The 19,807-nt window shown below is 42.4% G+C and overlaps 1 protein-coding gene across 1 annotated transcript; it reads left to right on the top strand.

The window, feature by feature from the left end:
• The first annotated feature begins 347 nt into the window (after nucleotides 1-347).
• Nucleotides 348-18,541, top strand: LOC139376224 (nicastrin). Its single transcript, XM_071118537.1, has 17 exons — nucleotides 348-501; nucleotides 1,191-1,292; nucleotides 5,905-6,028; nucleotides 6,158-6,276; nucleotides 7,906-8,051; nucleotides 8,207-8,351; nucleotides 14,272-14,384; nucleotides 15,044-15,196; nucleotides 15,343-15,447; nucleotides 15,568-15,645; nucleotides 15,768-15,937; nucleotides 16,057-16,159; nucleotides 16,270-16,368; nucleotides 16,556-16,643; nucleotides 16,827-16,981; nucleotides 17,139-17,351; nucleotides 17,553-18,541. Exons 1-17 carry the CDS (start codon nucleotides 444-446, stop codon nucleotides 17,673-17,675), a joined length of 2,094 nt encoding a protein of 697 aa, XP_070974638.1. The 5' UTR covers nucleotides 348-443; the 3' UTR covers nucleotides 17,676-18,541.
• Nucleotides 18,542-19,807: the final 1,266 nt, after the last annotated feature.

The following is a 19,807-nucleotide window of genomic DNA, read 5'->3' as shown; positions in this document are numbered from 1 at the left end:
GGCACTAACTCCGACCGACATGGTGGAGTTAGTTAATTACGTTTTTGGATAAATGCCGAAAATAAGGTGTGTGGTTAACACAATTCTAGGATATGTTATTCGTTTTCTTCTATGAGATAATCTTGTGTTAACCTCAGACCTTATTTTCGGAGTTTTTTCTAAAAAACATATTCTTTCGCCATTCATTTTTCCCATATGACTGAGCGAACCAAGTCACAGATTTCTGGGTTTTAGGACGACACGCAAAAACAGAAACTCTCTGCTCACCCTTGCAATTCTCATTCATGCCACAAGGTGGTAGACTATACGGAGCGCTTCAAATTAAAATACTTCCGGATTCATGCGCCATTGGGAGTTTCCCCATAGCGCTGACGTCATCCATGTATCCCATCTCTTGGTTTTAATATCTATGGCTTCACAGCGTTGTTTCTGAAATCAGGAAGATGGGTTTGGAATCGTCGAAATGGGCTATAATATTCTTAGTTTGTTGGCTTTACAAAAGTAAGTTTACCCTTTGTTTATAATACTAGCTACATGCGTTCAGTTACCTATAATTACCGTTTTAGTTTGGCTTAGCAAGTTATCCTCTTTGTTGGGGTATTGCATTGGCTATTTCCATTGTAACTCGCAGCTAACGTTACTGTAAACGGTATAGTAGTTAGCTTATAGCCCAAGGCTATATCTAGATTCTAGCCAGTTACAACGATTATAATTACCGTTTTAGTTTGGCTTAGCAAGTTATCCTCTGTTAGGGTATTGCATTGACTATTTCCATTGTAACTCACAGCTAACGTTACTGTAAACGGTATGGTAGTTAGCTTATAGACCAAGGCTATATCTAGATTCTAGCCAGTTACAACGATGTTGCTGACAGTGAGGTCATATTTTTACCCCATTGCACTCTTCGGCAAACACAATTATGTATCTAGTTTGTTGAAGTCCCGTATGAGGTGCACTTAGCTAGCTTAGCCAACTGGCTAGTTAACACGATTGTGAAACTGATATCTACTGATAGCTCGTGATCTTAAATCAAGCAGTGAGTGGGCGGGCTATACAGGCATTACAGGCTTCAGGATGAATCTGGATGAAATCTCATTGGATGTGTAGTAATATGGTTAGATGTCTTGGGGATGGGAATACATCCCTACAGAAACTGGCCACTTCAATTGTATTTTTCTTTTGTCTTTCAGATGTGAGCTGTAACTCTGTTGAGCAGAAGATTTATGTGGAGCTGAATAACACTGTACCATGCGTTCGACTGCTCAATGCTACACATCAGATTGGCTGCCAGTGTGAGTGACATAGCATGACACACACTGGATTTCTTTGTAGAAGAAATGATGGTGTCATTTCCAGTGACTTTTTAAATGGACATTCTAATCCAAAATTAATTAAAATCTAATGGATGCCCAAACCATCTCTCTACCCCCCCTCCCCCCAGAAATGAACCCAGGTACATATTGTTTTTTTTTATTTTATATTTTTTTATGGTTGACTCTTTTACGATAGCATTTTTAAAAAAAAATAACATTAAATATGCCTAATACTACTACCGAGGGGCACTTTCAAGATGCTAGAGAGCTCAACCTGTGAGACTGTGTGTGTGCATGTAAGATGGCGCTGCAGTGCATAGCAGCTGTTTTACGGGCTCCTGACCAATTCTGATAAGTTTATATACAGTCAAGTCAAGTTTGTACACACCTACTCATTCCAGGTTTTTTAATTTTTTTTTAAACTATTCTATGTTGTAGAATAATAGTGTAGACATCAACACTATGAAATAACACACATGGAATCATGTAGTAACCAGAAAAGTGTTAAACAAATCAAAATATATTTTATATGTGAGATTCTTCAAAGTAGCCACCCTTTGCCTTGATGACAGATTTGCCCCCTGTAGACATAAGCAAGGCCTTTTCTGTATCCAAAAAGTGCTACTTTCCTGTAATTCCATGTTTTTCTCTCGTTTTTATTTATTTTTTATTTCACATTTTATTTAACCAGGTAAGCCAGTTGAGAACAAGTTCTCATTTACAACTGTGACCTGGCCAAGATAAAGCAAAGCAGTTCAACACATACAACAACAGAGTTACACATGGAATAAACAAACGTACAGTCAATAACACAATAGAAACATCTATATACAGTGTGTGAAAATTAAGTAAAATTAGCGAGCTAAGGCAATAAATAGGCCGTAGTGGCGAAAAAATTAAAATTTAGCAAATTAACACTGGAGTGATAGATGTGCAGAAGATGAATGTGCAAGTAGAGATACTGGGGTGCAAAGGAGCAAACAATATATATATATTTAACAATATGGGGATGAGGTAGTTGGATTGGCAATTTAAAGATGGGCTATGTACAGGTGCATTGATCTGTAAGCTGCTCTGATAGCTGATGCTTAAAGTTAGTGAGGGAGATATGAGTCTCCAGCTTCAGTGATTTTTGCAATTCGTTCCAGTCATTGGCAGCAAAGAACTGTATGGAAAGGCGGTCAAAGGAGGAATTGGCTTTGGGGGTGACCAGTGAAATATACCTGCTGGAGCGCGTGCTACAGGTGGGTGCTGCTATGGTGACCAGTGAGCTGAGATAAGGCGGGGCTTTACCTAGCAAAGACGTATAGATTACCTGGAGCCAGTGGGTTTGGCGACGAATATGAAGTGAGGTCCAGCCAACAAGATCATACAGGTCGCAGTGGTGGGTAGTATACAGTGGGGCAAAAAAGTATTGTGCAAGTTCTCCCACTTAAAAATATGAGAGAGGCCTGTAATTTTCATCATAGGTACACTTCAACTATGACAGACAAAATGAGAAAAAAAATCCAGAAAATCACATTGTAGGATTTTTAATTTATTTATTTGCAAGTTATGGTGGAAAATAAGTATTTGGTCAATAACAAAAGTTTATCTCAATACTTTGTTATATACCCTTTGTTGGCAATGACAGAGGTCAAACGTTTTCTGTAAGTCTTCACAAGGTTTTCACACACTGTTGCTGGTATTTTGGCCCATTCCTCCATGCAGATCTCCTCTAGAGCAGTGATGTTTTGGGGCTGTTGCTGGGCAACACGGACTTTCAACTCCCTCCAAAGATTTTCTATGGGGTTGAGATCTGGAGACTGGCTAGGCCACTCCAGGACCTTGAAATGCTTCTTACGAAGCCACTCCTTCGTTGCCCGGGCGGTGTGTTTGGGATCATTGTCATGCTGAAAGACCCAGCCACGTTTCATCTTCAATGCCCTTGCTGATGGAAGGAGATTTTCCCTCAAAATCTCATGATACATGGCCACATTCATTCTTTCCTTTACACGGATCAGTCGTCCTGGTCCCTTTGCAGAAAAACAGCCCCAAAGCATGATGTTTCCACCCCCATGCTTCACAGTAGGTATGGTGTTCTTTGGATGCAACTCCGCATTCTTTGTCCTCCAAACACGACGAGTTGAGTTTTTACCAAAAAGTTATATTTTGGTTGCATCTGACCATATGACATTCTCCCAATCTTCTTCTGGATCATCCAAATGCTCTCTAGCAAACTTCAGATGGGCCTGGACATGTACTGGCATAAGCAGGGGGACACGTCTGGCACTGCAGGATTTGAGTCCCTGGCGGCGTAGTGTGTTACTGATGGTAGGCTTTGTTACATTGGTCCCAGCTCTCTGCAGGTCATTCACTAGGTCCCCCCGTGTGGTTCTGGGATTTTTGCTTGTGATCATTTTGACCCCACGGGGTGAGATCTAGCGTGGAGCCCCAGATCGAGGGAGATTATCAGTGGTCTTGTATGTCTTCCGTTTCCTAATAATTGCTCCCACAGTTGATTTCTTCAAACCAAGCTGCTTACCTATTGCAGATTCAGTCTTCCCAGCCTGGTGCAGGTCTACAATTTTGTTTCTGGTGTCCTTTGACAGCTCTTTGGTCTTGGCCATAGTGGAGTTTGGAGTGTGACTGTTTGAGGTTGTGGACAGGTGTCTGAGAGCCAGAAATCTTGCTTGTTTGTAGGTGACCAAATACTTATTTTCCAACCTTAATTTGCAAATAAATTCCTTAAATCCTACAATGTGATTTTCTGGATTTTTTTTCTCTCATTTTGTCTGTCATAGTTGAAGTGTACCTATGATGAAAATTACAGGCCTCTCATCTTTTTAAGTGGGAGAACTTGCACAATTGGTGGCTGACTAAATACTTTTTTGCCCCACTGTATTGGTCTTTGGTGACAACGGATGGCACTGTGATAGACTGCATCCAATTTGCTGAGCAGAGTGTTGGAGGCTATTTTGTAAATGACATCGCCGAAGTCAAGGATCAGTAGGTTAGTCAGTTTTACGAGGGTATGTTTGGCAGCATGAGTGAAGGATGCTTTCTTGCGAAATAGGGAGCTGATTCTAGATTTAATTTTGGATTGGAGATGCTTAATAGGAGTCTGGAAGGAGAGTTTACAGTCTAACCAGACACCTAGGCATTTGTACTTGTCCACATATTCTAAGTCAGAGCCATCCAGAGTAGTGATGCTAGGCAGGCGGGCAGGTGGGGGAAGCGATCGGTTGAAGATCATGCATTTAGTTTTACTTGCATTTAATTGAAGTTGGAGGCCGCGGAAGGAGAGTTGTATGGCATTAAAACTCGTCTGGAGGTTAATTAACAGTGTCCCAAGAAGGGCCAGAAGTATACAGAATGGTGTCGTCTGTGTAGAGGTGGATCAGAGAATCACCAGCCGCAAGAGCGACATCATTTATGTACAGAGAAAAGAGTCGGCCCAAGACTTGAACCCTGTGGCACCCGTATAGAGACTGCCAGAGTTCCCGGACAACAGGCCCTCCGATTTGACACACTGAACTCTGTCTGAGAAGTATTTGGTGAACCAGGCAGTCATTTGAGAAATCGAGGCTATTGAGTGTGCCGATAAGAATGTGGTGATTGACAGAGTCGAAAGCCTTGGCCAGGTCGATGAATACGGACGGCTGCACAGTATTGTCTTTTGTCGATAGGACATAGGCAGCTCTTTCAGAACATCAGCTATCTGGATTTGGGTGAAGGAGAAATGGGGATTCGATGCTAATGCAGTACGCCACAGAATGTTTTTGTGCTGGTCAAGGGCAGTCAGGTCTGGAGTGAATCAAGGGCTATATCTGTTCCTGGTTCTACATTTTTTTGAATGGGGCATGCTTATTTAAGATGGTGAGGAAAGCACTTTTAAAGAATAACCAGGCATCCTCTACTGACTGAATTAGGTCAATATCTTTCCAGGATACCCAGGCCAGGTCGATTAGAAAGGCCTGTTCGCTGAAGTGTTTTAGGGCGCTTTTGACTGTAATGAGGGGTGGTTGTTTGACCGTGGACCCATTACGGACGCAGGCAATGAGGCAGTGATCGCTGAGATCCTGGTTGAAGACAGCTGAGAGAAAATGTTGCAGTTTTTCAATAACTTTTTTTTCTGCAATTCTACACATTTTGCCATGACTAATTTTGTGTTTTTATGTTCAAACAACAAAATCAAACAAGGATCCCAATTTGGGCCTGTGGCCTGCTTGCCCGGTTGGTTATCAGTCCATGCCAATAGTACTCCTAAATTCATAGTCTATTTTATTGGTTTCATTGTTTTAGCTTTTATTTTGGTGATTTCTAGCTCTTAAAAGTTTAGATTATTAAAAATATATAAAGGTCAATTATCTTTTCTACAAGCTTTCTGACAGGTTTTAGTCTTAAGTTTGCACTGAATGCATTTTTCCCTCCTGAAAATGTATTTTAAAAAATGGCGACAACAATTTCGCAGCAGCGGTGTGCCACTGCTAAATAAATACAGGGGAAACACTGACTGTGATTTCTATCCAAGCTGTACTTTTTGTAATGCTGGAATACAGATTAAAGATTTGCATACTAAGACGAGCGTTTTTTCTATCCTGCGTGTCAGCCTCGATATCAGGTGATACAGGTGTGATCCATGTCTTGGAGTCTGAGGCAGATCTGGAATGGCCTTTGAGCAAAGGACCCAATCCTCCTTATATGGTTCTGTTGGAATCATCCCTCTTCACCAGGTAGGCTATACACACAGCCAAAAACATTTAACACAGTCAGTGAGTGAGTATCGTTCATCACAGCCGCACAATGATATGATCCATGTCCTAGTAGCCGCGTCACGCTCAAGGATTGTCTTCTCTCGACAGGTCCATCATGATGAAGATGAAGAATGAATCCAACAGGGTAGCTGGGGTTGCAGTGGTGGTCCCAAATACTAGCCCACCAGAGTTCTCGCCACACACGACATGTCCCAATGAGAACACAGGTAGGTGGATCAGACGTTAGGACTCCAGTCTGTCAAAATGACTACAGTACCAGTCAAAAGTTTAGACACACCTACTCATTCAATGGTTTAAAAAAATATATATATTATTACTATTTTAGACATTGTAGAATAATAGTGAAGCCATCAAAACTATGAAATAACACATGGAATCATGTAGTAACCAAAAAAGTGTTATATTTGTGTTTCCTCAAAGTAGCCACTCTTTGCATTGATGACAGCTTTGCACTCTCTTGGCATTCTCTCAACCAGCTTAATGATGTAGTCACCTGGAATGAATTTAATTTAACAGGTGTGCCTTGTTAAAATTTAATTTGTGGAATTTCTTTCCTTAATGAGTTTGAGCCAATCAGTTGTGTTGTGACAAGGTAGGGGTGGTATACAGAAGATAACCCTATTTGGTAAAATACCAAGTCCATATCATGGCAAGAACAGCTCAAATATGCAAAGAGAAACAACAGTCCATTACTTTAAGTCGTGAAGGTCAGTCAATCTGAAACATTTGAAGAACTTTGAACATTTCTTCAAGTGCAGTCACAAAAACCATCAAGCGCTATGATGGAACTGGCTCTCGTGAGGACTGCTGCAAATGATAAATGATTAGAGTTACCAGCCTCAGAAATTGCAGCCCAAATAAATGCTTCACGGAGTTTAAGTAACAGACGCGTCTCAACATCAACGGTTCAGAGGAGACTGCGTGAATCAGGCCTTCATGGTCGAATTGCTGCAAAGAAACCACTACTAAAGGACACCAATAAGAAGAAGAGACTTGCTTGGACCAAAAAACCTGAGCAATGGACTTTAGACTGGTGGAAATCTGTCCTTTGGTCTGATGAGTCCAAATTTGAGATTTTTGGTTCCAACCACGGTGTCTTTGTGAGATGCAGAGTAGGTGAATGGATTATCGCCGCATGTGTAATTCCCACCGTGAAGCATGGATGTGTGATTGTGTCGTGCTTTGCTGGTGACACTGGCAGTGATTGATTTCGAATTCAAGGGACACCTAACCAGCATGGCTACCACATCATTCTTCAGCGATTTCCCCATCCCATCTGGTTTGTGCATAGTCCCACTATCATTTGTTTTTCAACAGGACAATGACCCAACACACCTCCAGGCTGTGTGTGGGCTATTTGACCAAGAAGGAGAGTGAGGGAGTGCTGCATTAGATGACCTGGCCTCCACAATCAGCCGACCTCAACCCAATTTGAGATGGTTTGGGATGAGTTGGACCGCAGAGTGAAGGAAAAGCATCCAACAAGTGCTCAGCATATGTGGGAACTCCTTCAAGACTGTTGGAAAAGCATTCCAGGTGAAGCTGGTTGAGAGAATGCCAAGAGTGCAAAGCTGTCATCAAGGCAAAGGGTGGCTACTTTGAAGAATCTAAAATATATTTGGATTTAACACTTTTTGGTTGCTACATGATTTCATGTGTGTTATTTCATAGTTTTGATGTCTTCACTATTAGTGTACAATGTAGAAAAGAGTCAAAATAAAGACAAACTGTTGAATGAGAGATGTGTCAACTTTTGACTGGTACTGTATGTGATCTTTTCTAACTGGGGTGCTTTTTAAACGTCATTTGTTTTACTTGGTTTACTTTTTCCTCAGGTGTATACTCGGACAACTATGGTCCTAATTTGGCACACTGTAACACTACTGTATGGAACCCTCGGGGGAACGGTCTATCCTATGAGGAATTTGACTTCCCTGTCTTCTCCTTGAAAGAAGACAACGAAACAGAGTTCATCAAACAGGTGAGGGATCACTTCAAGCTGTCACAACCCAGTCAGGATTAATATCATGTCACTTAATGACCATTAACTGTCTTTATCTGAAGAACTTTCTACAGTAGTTCTGTGTATTGAAACTGTACCCTTCATTCTGATAAATGTATCCACTCTACTTGCAGTGCTACTTGGACCATAATCGTGTAGTGAACGGCAGTGCCCCTCAGTACCCTCTGTGTGCCATGCAGCTCTTCTCCCACATGCATGCAGTCACCAATACTCCAACCTGCATGAGACGCAACGACATCAACTTTAGCATCAACCCAGGTACACAAAAAGCCACTGTCGTTAGCAGAGATACATTATTGTTAGAGCCATGCTTTTTAGGCACTTTGCTTTTACCAGTATTTCCAGTTTAAATCCGCTAGGTTTGCTGCAGGTAGAAAATCCCAGGAAACGTTCTTTAATTGTCTCCAATCAATCAAGGAATCTCTGGTTGTGCTTCTGTGTTTGGTGGGGGCAGGGCCGGTCCTGGACTTTCTGCCGCCCTAGCCGAGACAAAATCTGACGCTCCCCCCTCATAGGCCTATGCTACAAATTAAACACAATTTTTAACACATCTGGTTAGTAGGCTATATAATCTGTTCAATGTCAATAACAGCCTAATATTTTCAATCTGATTACATTTATAAAATCACCAATGCCCTGAACCTTCTGCCACCCTAGGCGAGACAAAAATAATTAGACAACCTTATGAAGCATGGCACTTTCAAAAGTGACCTTTGCACCCAGACAGAGGCTCTACTGATGCAGAAAACTGTAAGCCTTAACTGCTAGCTACTCGTTCGTTGTATAACCCAACAACAGAAGTGCTTCCCTAAAAGCTGCCTGGGTTTAAACAAACATCTCTTTTCAGAAGGTAAAAGCTCAATTAATAGGGACAGAATAGCAAAGTCCATTTTTTTTTGATCTCCTCGAATATTATAGGCACAGTTTAGCTTCAGATTATCATAGAGAGGAATCAATATATCCCCATATGCATCAGAGTCATTTCTTTTGCAGGCATTTTAGAGCGTGTTTCTACCATAAGGCATCACCGAGTTAAGCATTGTTATAAACTCAGCAAAAAAAGAAACGTCCTCTCACTGTCAACTGTGTTTATTTTCAGCAGACTTAACATGTGTAGATATTTGTATGAACATAACAAGATTCAACAACTGAGACATAAACTGAACAAGTTCCACAGAAGTGACTAACAGTCACTGAACAAAGGGGAGGTAACAGTCAGTATCTGGTGTGGCCACCAGCTGCATTAAGTACTGCAGTGCATCTCTTCCTCGTGGGCTGCACCATATTTGCCAGTTCTTGCTGTGAGATGTTACCGCACTCTTCAACCAAGGCACCTGCAAGGTCCCGGACATTTCTGGGAGGAATGGCCCTAGCCCTCACCCTCCGATCCAACAGGTCCCAGACGTGCTCAATGGGATTGAGATCCGGGCTCTTTGCTGGCCATGGCAGAACACTGACATTCCTGTCTTGCAGGAAATCACGCACAGAACGAGCAGTATGGCTGGTGGCATTGTCATGCTGGAGGGTCATGTCAGGATGAGCCTGCAGGAAGGGTTCCACATGAGGGAGGAGGATGTCTTCCCTGTAACGCACAGCGTTGAGATTGCCTGCAATGACAACAAGCTCAGTCCCATGATGCTGTGACACACCGCCCCAGATCATAACGGACCCTCCACCTCCAAATCGATCCCGCTTCAGAGTACAGGCCTCGGTGTAACGCTCATTCCTTCGACAATAAATGCAAATCCGACCATCTCCCCTGGTGAGACAAAACCGCGACTCGTCAGTGAAGAGCACTTTTTGCCAGTCCTGTCTGGTCCACGACGGTGGGTTTGTGCCCACCATCTCGACGTTGTTCCCGGTGATGACTGGTAAGGACCTGCCTTACAACATGCCTACAAGCCCTCAGTCCAACCTCTCTCAGCCTATTGAGGACAGTCTGAGCACTGATGGTGGGATTCTGCGTTCCTGGTGTAACTCAGGCAGTTGTTGTTACCATCCTGTACCTGTTCCGCAGGTGTGATCCTGTGCAGGTGTTACACGTGGTCTGCTACTGCGAGGACGATCAGCTGTTCGTCCTGTCTCCCTGAAGCGCTGTCTTAGGCGTCTCACAGTACAGACATTGCAATTTATTGCCCTGGTAATATCTGCAGTCCTCATGCCTCCTTGCAGCATGCCAATGGCACGTTCACGCAGATGAGCAGGGACCCTGGGCATCTTTCTTTTGGTGTTTTTCAGAGTCAGTTGAAAGGCCCCTCTAATGTCCTAACTGTGGTCTTAATTGCCTACCGTCTGTAAGCTGTTAGTGTCTTAATGACTGTTCCAAAGGTGCATGTTCATAAAAATGTTTATGGTTCATTGAACAAGCATGGGAAACCGTGTTTAAACCCTTTACAGTGAAGATCTGTGAAGTTATTTGGATTTTTGTGGGTGCTCTTTGAAAGACAGGGTCCTGAAAAAGGGGCATTTCTTTTTTTGCTGAGTTTAGAATGCTTGATATAATCTGGATTCGTTTTATGTATTCATTTCAAAATATAAAGGAAACAACAGATACCCTTTGTTAAAGGAAATGGCAAAAAGGATATGTGATACCCTCACTCAATTCAAGCCCTGGTTTTAGTCAAACACCAAGCCCTTTCCAGACACCGAGCCATGCACTGATTAAATACCTACTTGGCTGTACCGACATCTACGGATAGGATAATTGTCTGTCAAACAGGTAGGCTTACCACATATTTTTTGGAAGATGAAGAAATAAGCTCCAGTTATATTTAACCCCTTGCGTCAGAGAGTTATAATGTTGCTATCACTGTGTAACCTACTACCTATAGTAGGAAAACAAGTTTCTTATGAATAATATCCCAACTGTTATCACACATGGCACGACCCCATAATTGTTACAATAAAAATAACACTTATCTTTAACATTTTAATATTTCTGTAGAACTGTAAAACCGAGTAAGATAATTTGAGCTTTGGAAAGGAGTGCTTTCATAAATGCATGGCGGGCCTCATTTCACTGGAGCAGTGTAAAATAAGCTTTATGCTTATGGCCCAGTAACGAATTTTGTTTATTTACGTATGGAATTTGATTGTCCAGTTTCAATCATTTATTTATTTAGTCTCCACCTAGAGTGGCCTCTTTCCTCTGCAGTGGTGCTGCATTGCAGTCAGCGATGTTTTCTCTCGGTAGCTGTCCATGGTCCTGAAATCAAATCATCTGAGTTTGCTTAGACACCAGCCTGATCTCCAGCTCCTTCCACCTCTGGAAACTATCTAGGTGGTCATGCGACTTCTGATGTCAGCTGAGGTGGCACAGATTCTTCCAGTCCCCGGTTCCATCCCTTACCAGCGCAGATTTGCACACGTGTGAAAAGTTTCTAGCAAAAACCGAAGGCTCCATCGTTTTGCTTGGAATAGACAAGCCTTGGTCTCTCCACTCTCTCCCTGTTTGCCATTCTCCTATTTTAGTGGGCCCCCGAAAACCTTCGTTGCCCCTCATTTCTTGTTAAATTCCCCTCCTTATCCTGATGTGGCCCAGCCTGCTCTAACATATCCCGTAAAGATCCATTCATATATTTTGGTCACTCACCAGGATCTTTTATGTTTTTTTGTCTGGGAGTCATATTTAGCAGCAGCACCACCACTGTCATCAGGGATGGGGAGCGACTAATCTAAGTCTGGGTCCAAGATAGTAGGGTCTTCGCTGGCGATGTTTGGAGGTGTGGCTAGGCCTGGTGCGACCACCTGTTCTTGTTCAGCCAGCGAGCTTTCATCATCGGTGGAAGTGCATGGCTCAGACTCCCCCGGGTTGTCCTATTCGCTGCTAGAATCAGCGAACGGGGACTCGTCGTTCTCGGGGAATGAGTGGCCTGTCCTCGTAGGCTTGTCATTCTCCACACCGGCTGATGGACATTGCTGCACACTGATACATTTCACCAGCAAATTTATTTTGTGCCTATTTTCTCATAGTTTAAAAAAAATATTCGCTTCCTGATAGTTTTTGTCTCTTAGACATGGTAGTAAATTGTTTAAATCTCTATAGCTAAAATTATATCCGCTAGTAGTGGACAGGCTAGGTTAGGCTACTGCCTTAATCACTAATCGTCTTCATCACATACAAACATAAAAGAGAGTCGTTTAATTGGCAGATTAATCTTTTCCATTTTTATTGATGTTTCACAATTGGATAATCCCATATAAACACACACATCCCAATAGCTACCAGGGATAGTGGGAGCGAAGTCCAAGAGAAGCGGAAATGGAGTGGGTGCGGGAACTGCAGCAACACTATGGGCTGGTGGCTGGGGTGCCGCGGGCAGTGTGGTAGCCGATCGGGGGCACCGGAGTCCGGCAGCCAATTGTCAAGATGCCACCCCAAGATGCGGCCTAATCTTGCCTAATGGGAGGGGGGATCGGATTGGTGGGCGACGCATAATTAGCCCAGCGTCGTCCGGGTTAGGGGAGGGTTTGGCCGGGGTAGGCCGTCATTGTAAAGTAAGAATTTGTTTGTAACTGACTTGCCTAGTTAATTAAAAAATAAAATTGCCTAAAGGTGTCAGCATGTTCTAGTTCAACTGGTCGTGCGGGTGCGTCCACGTGCACCATCGCACGCATGTTGATTTTGTAAAAAAAGCGATCAGGACACGCAGGTTGAAATATCAAAACGAACTCTGAACCAACTATATTAATTTGGTGGTAGATTGAAATGCATGAAACATTCATGGATAGCTAGCTAGCTTGCTGTTGCTAGCTAATTGTTCCTGGGATATAATCATTGGCTTGTTATTTTACCTGAAATGCACAAGTCCTCTACTCTGACAATTAATCCACAGATTAAAGGGTACTCTAGTTAGTTTCTAGTAATCTCTCCTCCTTCAGTCTTCTTCTTTGGACTTTATATGGCGGTTGGCCACTTTAAGGCGCATTACCACCACAAACTGGACTGGAGTGTGTACCTCAGTTTGTCATATATGCTCCTAACGAGATGGGAGAGGCGGGACTTGCACCACATCAAAAATAGAACCAAGTTCTATTTTAGCGCCTGGCTACGCAGACTCTCGTTAACGCACGGGAGCTGTTTGGATACAATGATTGAATAGCATGTGTGTAAATCTATTGTGTGTGAGCGGTGTGGTCAGCATTGTTTGGTGCAGAATTTTCAATTAAAAAAATTTGCTTGGAAACGAGTCGTCTCTTGTTGAATGACAACAGACTTTGATCAAGAGTGGGGATTCTTCAGTAATCAGACAAAGGGGCTTTGGATACCAATTTCTGATTGCCTCAACAACAAAGAAATGTGTGCCCAAACTGCTGAAAAAAAGCCTTACCAAAGTTCAAAGCTAACAAAATCGTCACAACATATACCTCTTCTGAACTGTATCGGCTGGGAAGCATGCAGACGTCTTAAGCCATGGAAGGCGTAGCTCTGCGAATCTTGAATTGTGAGGTGAAGAATCACTACAAATAGTATTCATTGCCAAATAATTGGATTTGTGCGATTTAAGATTCGCAGAGCTACAGTTGATTGGAGACGGCTTGTCTCAATTCAATTAATGTGTGTAAATGTGGAAGGCGTATGTCTGCAGATCTTAATCACACAAAGCCTGCTGCAAACCTAGTAGATAATGCTGGAAATAATGGTAAAAGGCAAGTATAAAATGATTGTGTATATGTGAATAGTTAGTATACACATTCCGTCATGTACACTGAGTGAAAAGCTATGATTCACCAGGTGAAAGCTATGATCCCTTATTGATGTCACCAGTTAAATCCACTCCAATCAGTGTAGATGAAGGGGAGGAGACATGTTAAAGAAGGATTTTTAAGCATTGAGACATGGATTGTGTATGAGGGTGAATGGGCAAGACAAAAGATTTAAGTGCCTTTGAATGGGGTGTGTCAAGAACTGCAACGCTGCTGCGTTTTTCAGTTTCCCGTGTGTATCAAGAATGGTCCACCACCCAAAGGACATCCAATCAACTTGACACAACTGTGGAAAGCATTGGAGTCAACATGGGCCAGCATCCCTGTGGAACGCTTTCGACACCTTGTAATCCATGCCCCAAAGAATTGAGTCTCTTCTGAGGGCAAAACGGGTATATCTTAATATTAGGAAGGTGTTCCTAATGTGTTGTACACTCAGTGTATATCTCACCCACATATCTACCTCTCACAGAGATGGTGTGTGACCCTCTGGGTGATTATAATGTTTGGGGTTCCATCCGGCCCTATAACGACACCGTCTTCGGCCACAAGGAGAACGAGAGCGTTGTTATAGCAGCAGCCAGGGTGAGTGACACAAAGGCCTGCCTCACTCTTACACATCTTGTCACATGTTCACAGATGTTTTAATGCTGTGTTCATAACCAAGTGGAAAGGTGGTAATTACCAGTTGGATGCTTTGAGCTCATTGAGAAACCCAATTGGCTAATGGCCAACAAGCTACATCAACAATAAACTAAAAGTACAGCTATCATGCTTGTTAAAAAAATGGTGTTCAAACCCCATGTTAATAGATTGCTTTTTAGAAATATTGTTTTGTTACTTTTAACTGCTGAAAATTCTGTTATTGTGGCCATTTCCTTAGTAGGTGAAGTCAGAGGTCAGCATGTGGAAGAAGTCGGAGCTCAGAGATGACAGACGAGTTTCCCACTAGTAGTTACGAGTTGTAGGGGTGTTCAAGTGGATTCTTCCCAGTCGTATGTGATAAATACCACCTTCCCACTTGGTTATGAACCCAGCATAAGCCGTTTGGAATTTATGCAAAACGGTATGAAAGATGAGCCACATTCCTGTGTGTGGTATACACATCTTGATTTAAGGAGGTTAACTGCTTTGGTAATCTGCTCAGTACCATTTTCCTTCCTATGCAATCCTTACATTGTTATTTTTCTTGTTTGGAGTTCATGAGCAATTGACTGGACACCTTGCACTCTCTGTTTTTGTAGCTGGACAGCAGGGCATTTTTCTGGGAGGTTTCAACTGGAGCAGAGGGAAGTGTCTCAGGGTTTGTCACTCTGCTTGCTGCTGCCCAGGCACTGCGTGAAGTCACTCACGAGGCCCCTCCCACACGGAATATCCTCTTTGCCTTCTTCCAAGGGGTGAGTTCCTTCTGTCTCCCTAAGCAAGTTAGTCTAGTATGTGTCGATTAGGTACATGAGTCCCATGTGGTCACTATCATATAGCAGTATTGTTTAGTGTTGTACTATATGAGCGAGGATGTTGATCGCTTATTCCTCTCTTTCAGGAAACCTTTGACTACATTGGCAGCTCTCGAATGGTTTACGACATGGAGAACGGCAAGTTTGTGATAGACTTGGACAATATTCACTCAGTACTAGAGATTGGTCAGGTAAGGACATGCGTATACAGTCTCATTGAATACTCAAACACACGCAGGCATCTTTTTGCAAAACACATGGGTATACAATCAACCGATACTGAGTGATGGATCTTTTATGTTATTTGTAAGGTGGCCGTGCATAGTGGCACCAACCTCTTTCTCCACTCAGACCCTGTGTCCAGGAGGAACAACACTGTCAATGACGAGGTGAGGGAGGAATTCTTTTCTTCTTTCTTTGTGCCTCTTACCTGGGCCGGCCGTTTTTTTCCCTATACTCTTTATTATCCTTCCTCTCAACCCACTTTTCCCAACCTCTTACTCTGTTTCAGGTTAAGAATCTTGTGAACAATTTACAGTCCTCCACGGCTGGGCTCAGCTTCCTTTTGGTTGAGCCTAATGTCTCTCAGCCACTCCCGCCCTCCTCCCTCCAGCGTTTCCTGCGAGCTCAGCCAATCCCAGGGATTGTGCTTGCAGACCACGAATCCGCTTTCAACAACAGGTGAGTCAGCGTTTGACTGTGGTCTGTCGTTGCTGTTCATTTTTATTACGGCAATATTAAGCTTGCCTGATTTCTTCATTAGTAGTGAGGAGTGTTCTGTCCTGTTTGCCCATGCACAGGTACTATGAGAGTTTTTACGACAACGCTGCTAACCTGAACCTGACTTATCCATCTGACTTGAGTCCAGAGGAACAGCTGGAGTTTGTGACTGATACTGCAAAGGTATTCTTACCAGAGCAATCCCATTGATCCATCCATTGCAGTAGGTACAGTTGCCTTTACATTGTGATCCATTGTTACAATAATGTATTCTCACTCCCTCCCTCTTTCAGTCCCTTACTGATGTGGCTACGGTGGTTGCACGTGCTCTCTACAAGCAGGCCGGGGGAGACGAGTCCCTAGGCAACAACATCAAAGCAGACCCCAAAATAGTGAGACCCGACGAATGATTACCTGTTCAGCTGTTGTACATGTCAAACTGATCAGTCATACTGTTATAGTCTGTTATTTTCTATGACTGTCAATATTTCTGTTAACATAAGTCACTTGTTCATTCTCTGCAAGTTTTTTGAAACAGTAAGCAGAATTATTTGACCTAACACTCAATCTCTCTCTCAGGTTACACAGATGCTGTATGGGTTTCTGGTTAGTTCCAACAACAGTTGGTTTCAGGCAGTGATGGCCCCAGAACTAAAGAACATTCTCAGTGAGTCACACTAGGAAACACCCTTTGACCCTACAAAGGCAGTCTGCTTCTACCAGTGTCATAAACACACAGGCAGATATGGAGCGTGTGTACATGTTTACTAGTCAGACACACTTGCATCCATAAAGAAGGATTTTTTGGGGTGCTTGGGCCTTCATTGCTTTGTATTTTTCTGTCTCCTAGAGCCCAGCCCACCAGAGTACTATGTTGGTGTTGCCATGTCTTCCACTCCAACTCGTCTGGTCCAGTACCTCCTGGCCAATTTAACTGGAGCAGCCACCAACCTCACCCAGAGTCAGTGCCAGAAGCCAGATGAGCTGCCAAACGAGAGCAGACAGGTAGGTGTGCCGCTGGATCTGTCTGTCTGTCTGTGTGCAGATGGATAGATGTACAGCGTATCACTGTTTACATCGGAGATAAAAAAATATATAGTGTTTATTTGTACACTATGGTGCTGGAATCCCACCACACTCTCATTCACTGTTTCTCTCTCAGATGTACTCCTATCTCTGGGTTCAGGGCATTGTCCCACCCAACAGCACCGAGAGGGATTCTTTCTGCGTACGTGCATCGGTACGCCTGACCAAAGCAGTGTCCCCTGCCTTCGAGCTGGGAGAGTATGCTTCCAAAGACTATTCCACGTGGACAGAATCTCGGTGGAAGTTCATCAAAGCTCGAATTTTCCTAGTAGCGAGCCGGGACTTGGAGGTAAAACTGCAGTCTTCTTACCTTCCAGGATCCACATCTGTTTAATCAATTACAGTTGTGTTGCTTAGGTTCAAGTGATTTCTGTTTGAACCAATTATCATGTTTAGGTAGGGAAATAGTGTCAACTTCATTGACGAGTACAATCATGTTTTTTCTCCTACAGTATTCACCTCTTTCTTACTCTTAATTTGTCTCTCATAGATGCTGACCTTAGGCGTGGGAGTGGCTGTGTTGTTCACATCCCTACTGGTGACATACTTCATCAGCACCAAGGCAGATGTCCTCTTCAGCTCCACGAGGGAACCCGCTAGCGCCGCCTATTGATTACCTCCAGGCGTTTTAACCTGTGACCAGTGACCACTACTCTCCCAACCAAGCAGGAACAAACAGCATTTTTCTTTTTTTTTCTTTTTTTTTTATACACACGATAGGCAGACAGGCAAAAAAGTTAAGCAGAATATATTGTTTTATCTGTGTGAGCCTGATGGACTTACACAGGTGAGGTTTAACACAACAGGAATTGACTGGCCCGGATGCATCCGGACTCATCAGGGTCAGATTGCACTGGTCTACGCCAGTGTAAAAGATGTTCATATTCATTTTTTTGTTCAGTCAAATAAAGTTTTGTTTACTGTATCATGGAAGTAGGCGTTAAGCTTTGTTTGAATGTGTGTGCTTGCTTGCGTGCGTGCAGTGTGTGTAAGTGGGAGGTGAGTGAGTGCTTGCAAGTGTATATGTTGAGGATGCGGTTGTAGTATGTGCAGTACCTTTCTTTTCTCTGTCTGTAGTATACTGATCTGTAATTTCCACTACAGCTGTGTTCACACAGGCAGCCCAATTCTTATATTTACATCAGATCTTTTCACGTCAGAACTTTTTCAGAGCTGATCTCATTGGTCAAAAGACCAATTAGTGAAGAAAATATCATAATTGAGTGTCTGAACACATCCTGATATGCATTAAAATGTGTATATCAAAATGGTATTTTATTTTGTTTGCAGTCTATAAAAATCTACTTTGTTATTTTAAATCTATTAATAATTTGCAGGATCATGCCCAGAGGTTTTTTATGTATTGATGGAAATGTCAAATGATACGGGGTGTGTTTGTAAGTGAAGGTGATCTCTGACCACTTGGGGAATAAATGTGATTATTGCCTTGATAACTAAATAAACATGGCTTTTCCAATCCTCTCGTGTTGCTTCTCTACTATTTCCAGGCATGTGGTGTAGTACATGGCTTGGTATGGTTTTTTTTCTTATTTTTCTTCTGAGTAGTAGTTCTACATAGGGGGCCTACAATAGGCTACTACATCAGCCTTGAGGTTCCACAATAATAGGGGGGGGGGGGGGTTACAGTTATTGCAAAATTCTAGGAACTTTTCAATAAATTCCTTGGTTTTACAGAAATCCTGGTTGGAGTTTTCTGGATTTCCTGCTTATTCCCTTCTAGTTGCAAGAATCCACCAACCAGGAATTCTGGAAAACCAAGGAATTTATTGAAAGTTTATTGGAATTTTGCAACCCTAGCTACAGTTGAGGATTACTGTTCTCCTTGCAGCAGGGTATTATGCTGGCAGCACGAGCATGGATTTTAAAACTTTTTTTCCAAATAGGAGTCCCCTGCAAATACAACTTCAGGAATAACTCTTTTTTTTTTTTTTAGGTCTACTGCAGTACAACTGTTTTTCACAGCATTGCAACCACCTTTAAAAAAAAAAGTGAATAGATCATTTGACGTGATTTTACTTTTATTGTATAGCAGTATCTGTAAGTTATGGTCTAGGCTTAATGGAAAGAAATACATTTTCAATAAAATACAAATATGTAATTGGAATTACTCAAGAGTCTGCAAAACTTAATTGTCTCGTGTGCTGACCAACTGGTTTAATTTACTGCATTGCAGTATACTATATGAATTACATATTGGCTTATAGAGGAAAAAACTATTCTATGTGCCGAAGTTGGAGGGGTTGGGAATACTCCGTATGGTCTGTAGAATTAATTTATGGTGTTATTTCATAGGGGACCGTGGTCTAAATACCCAGCAGCACTTTCCACTCCACCCATTCCATTTGCCACAATGCAATACACTGTATTTGAAACACCAAAAACATTTTGGGCTGTAGATAGAAAGTAGAGTACAGCTGTGCAGTTTTACAGCTAATTTGTTTTACAGCTAATTTCCTTTTTATTCCACCCATTTTGCCATGGAGTGGATAAACATTTTCCTGTAATTCTACACATTTTGTAATGACTTATGCCATGTTAATGATATGTTGATCCATCCTGTTTTCTCCTATCACAGCCATTAAACTCTGTAACTGTTTTACGGTCAGTATTGTCCTCATGGTGAAATCCCTGAGTGGTTACTGTCTTGTTTTGCACTTTGTACAAAATAATAAAATGAAGTACTACAGGATATTTCTTAACGTATGTCTTTATTAGCTAGCTATA

This window comes from Oncorhynchus clarkii, chromosome 20 (genome assembly GCF_045791955.1).
Source record: "Oncorhynchus clarkii lewisi isolate Uvic-CL-2024 chromosome 20, UVic_Ocla_1.0, whole genome shotgun sequence".
In the NCBI taxonomy this organism is placed as follows: Eukaryota; Metazoa; Chordata; class Actinopteri; order Salmoniformes; family Salmonidae; genus Oncorhynchus; species Oncorhynchus clarkii.
This window is presented reverse-complemented; position numbering and strand designations above follow the sequence as displayed.

What these genes read in the sequence shown, in the direction of transcription:
- LOC139376224 (XM_071118537.1), top strand. Translation starts at nt 444, where the DNA reads ATGGGTTTGGAATCGTCGAAATGGGCTATAATATTCTTAGTTTGTTGG. An exon ending in CAGTACTAGAGATTGGTCAG is followed by an intron (nt 15,448 to 15,567) that starts GTAAGGACATGC and finishes GTTATTTGTAAG; the next exon opens with GTGGCCGTGCATAGTGGCAC. An exon ending in ACAACACTGTCAATGACGAG is followed by an intron (nt 15,646 to 15,767) that starts GTGAGGGAGGAA and finishes ACTCTGTTTCAG; the next exon opens with GTTAAGAATCTTGTGAACAA.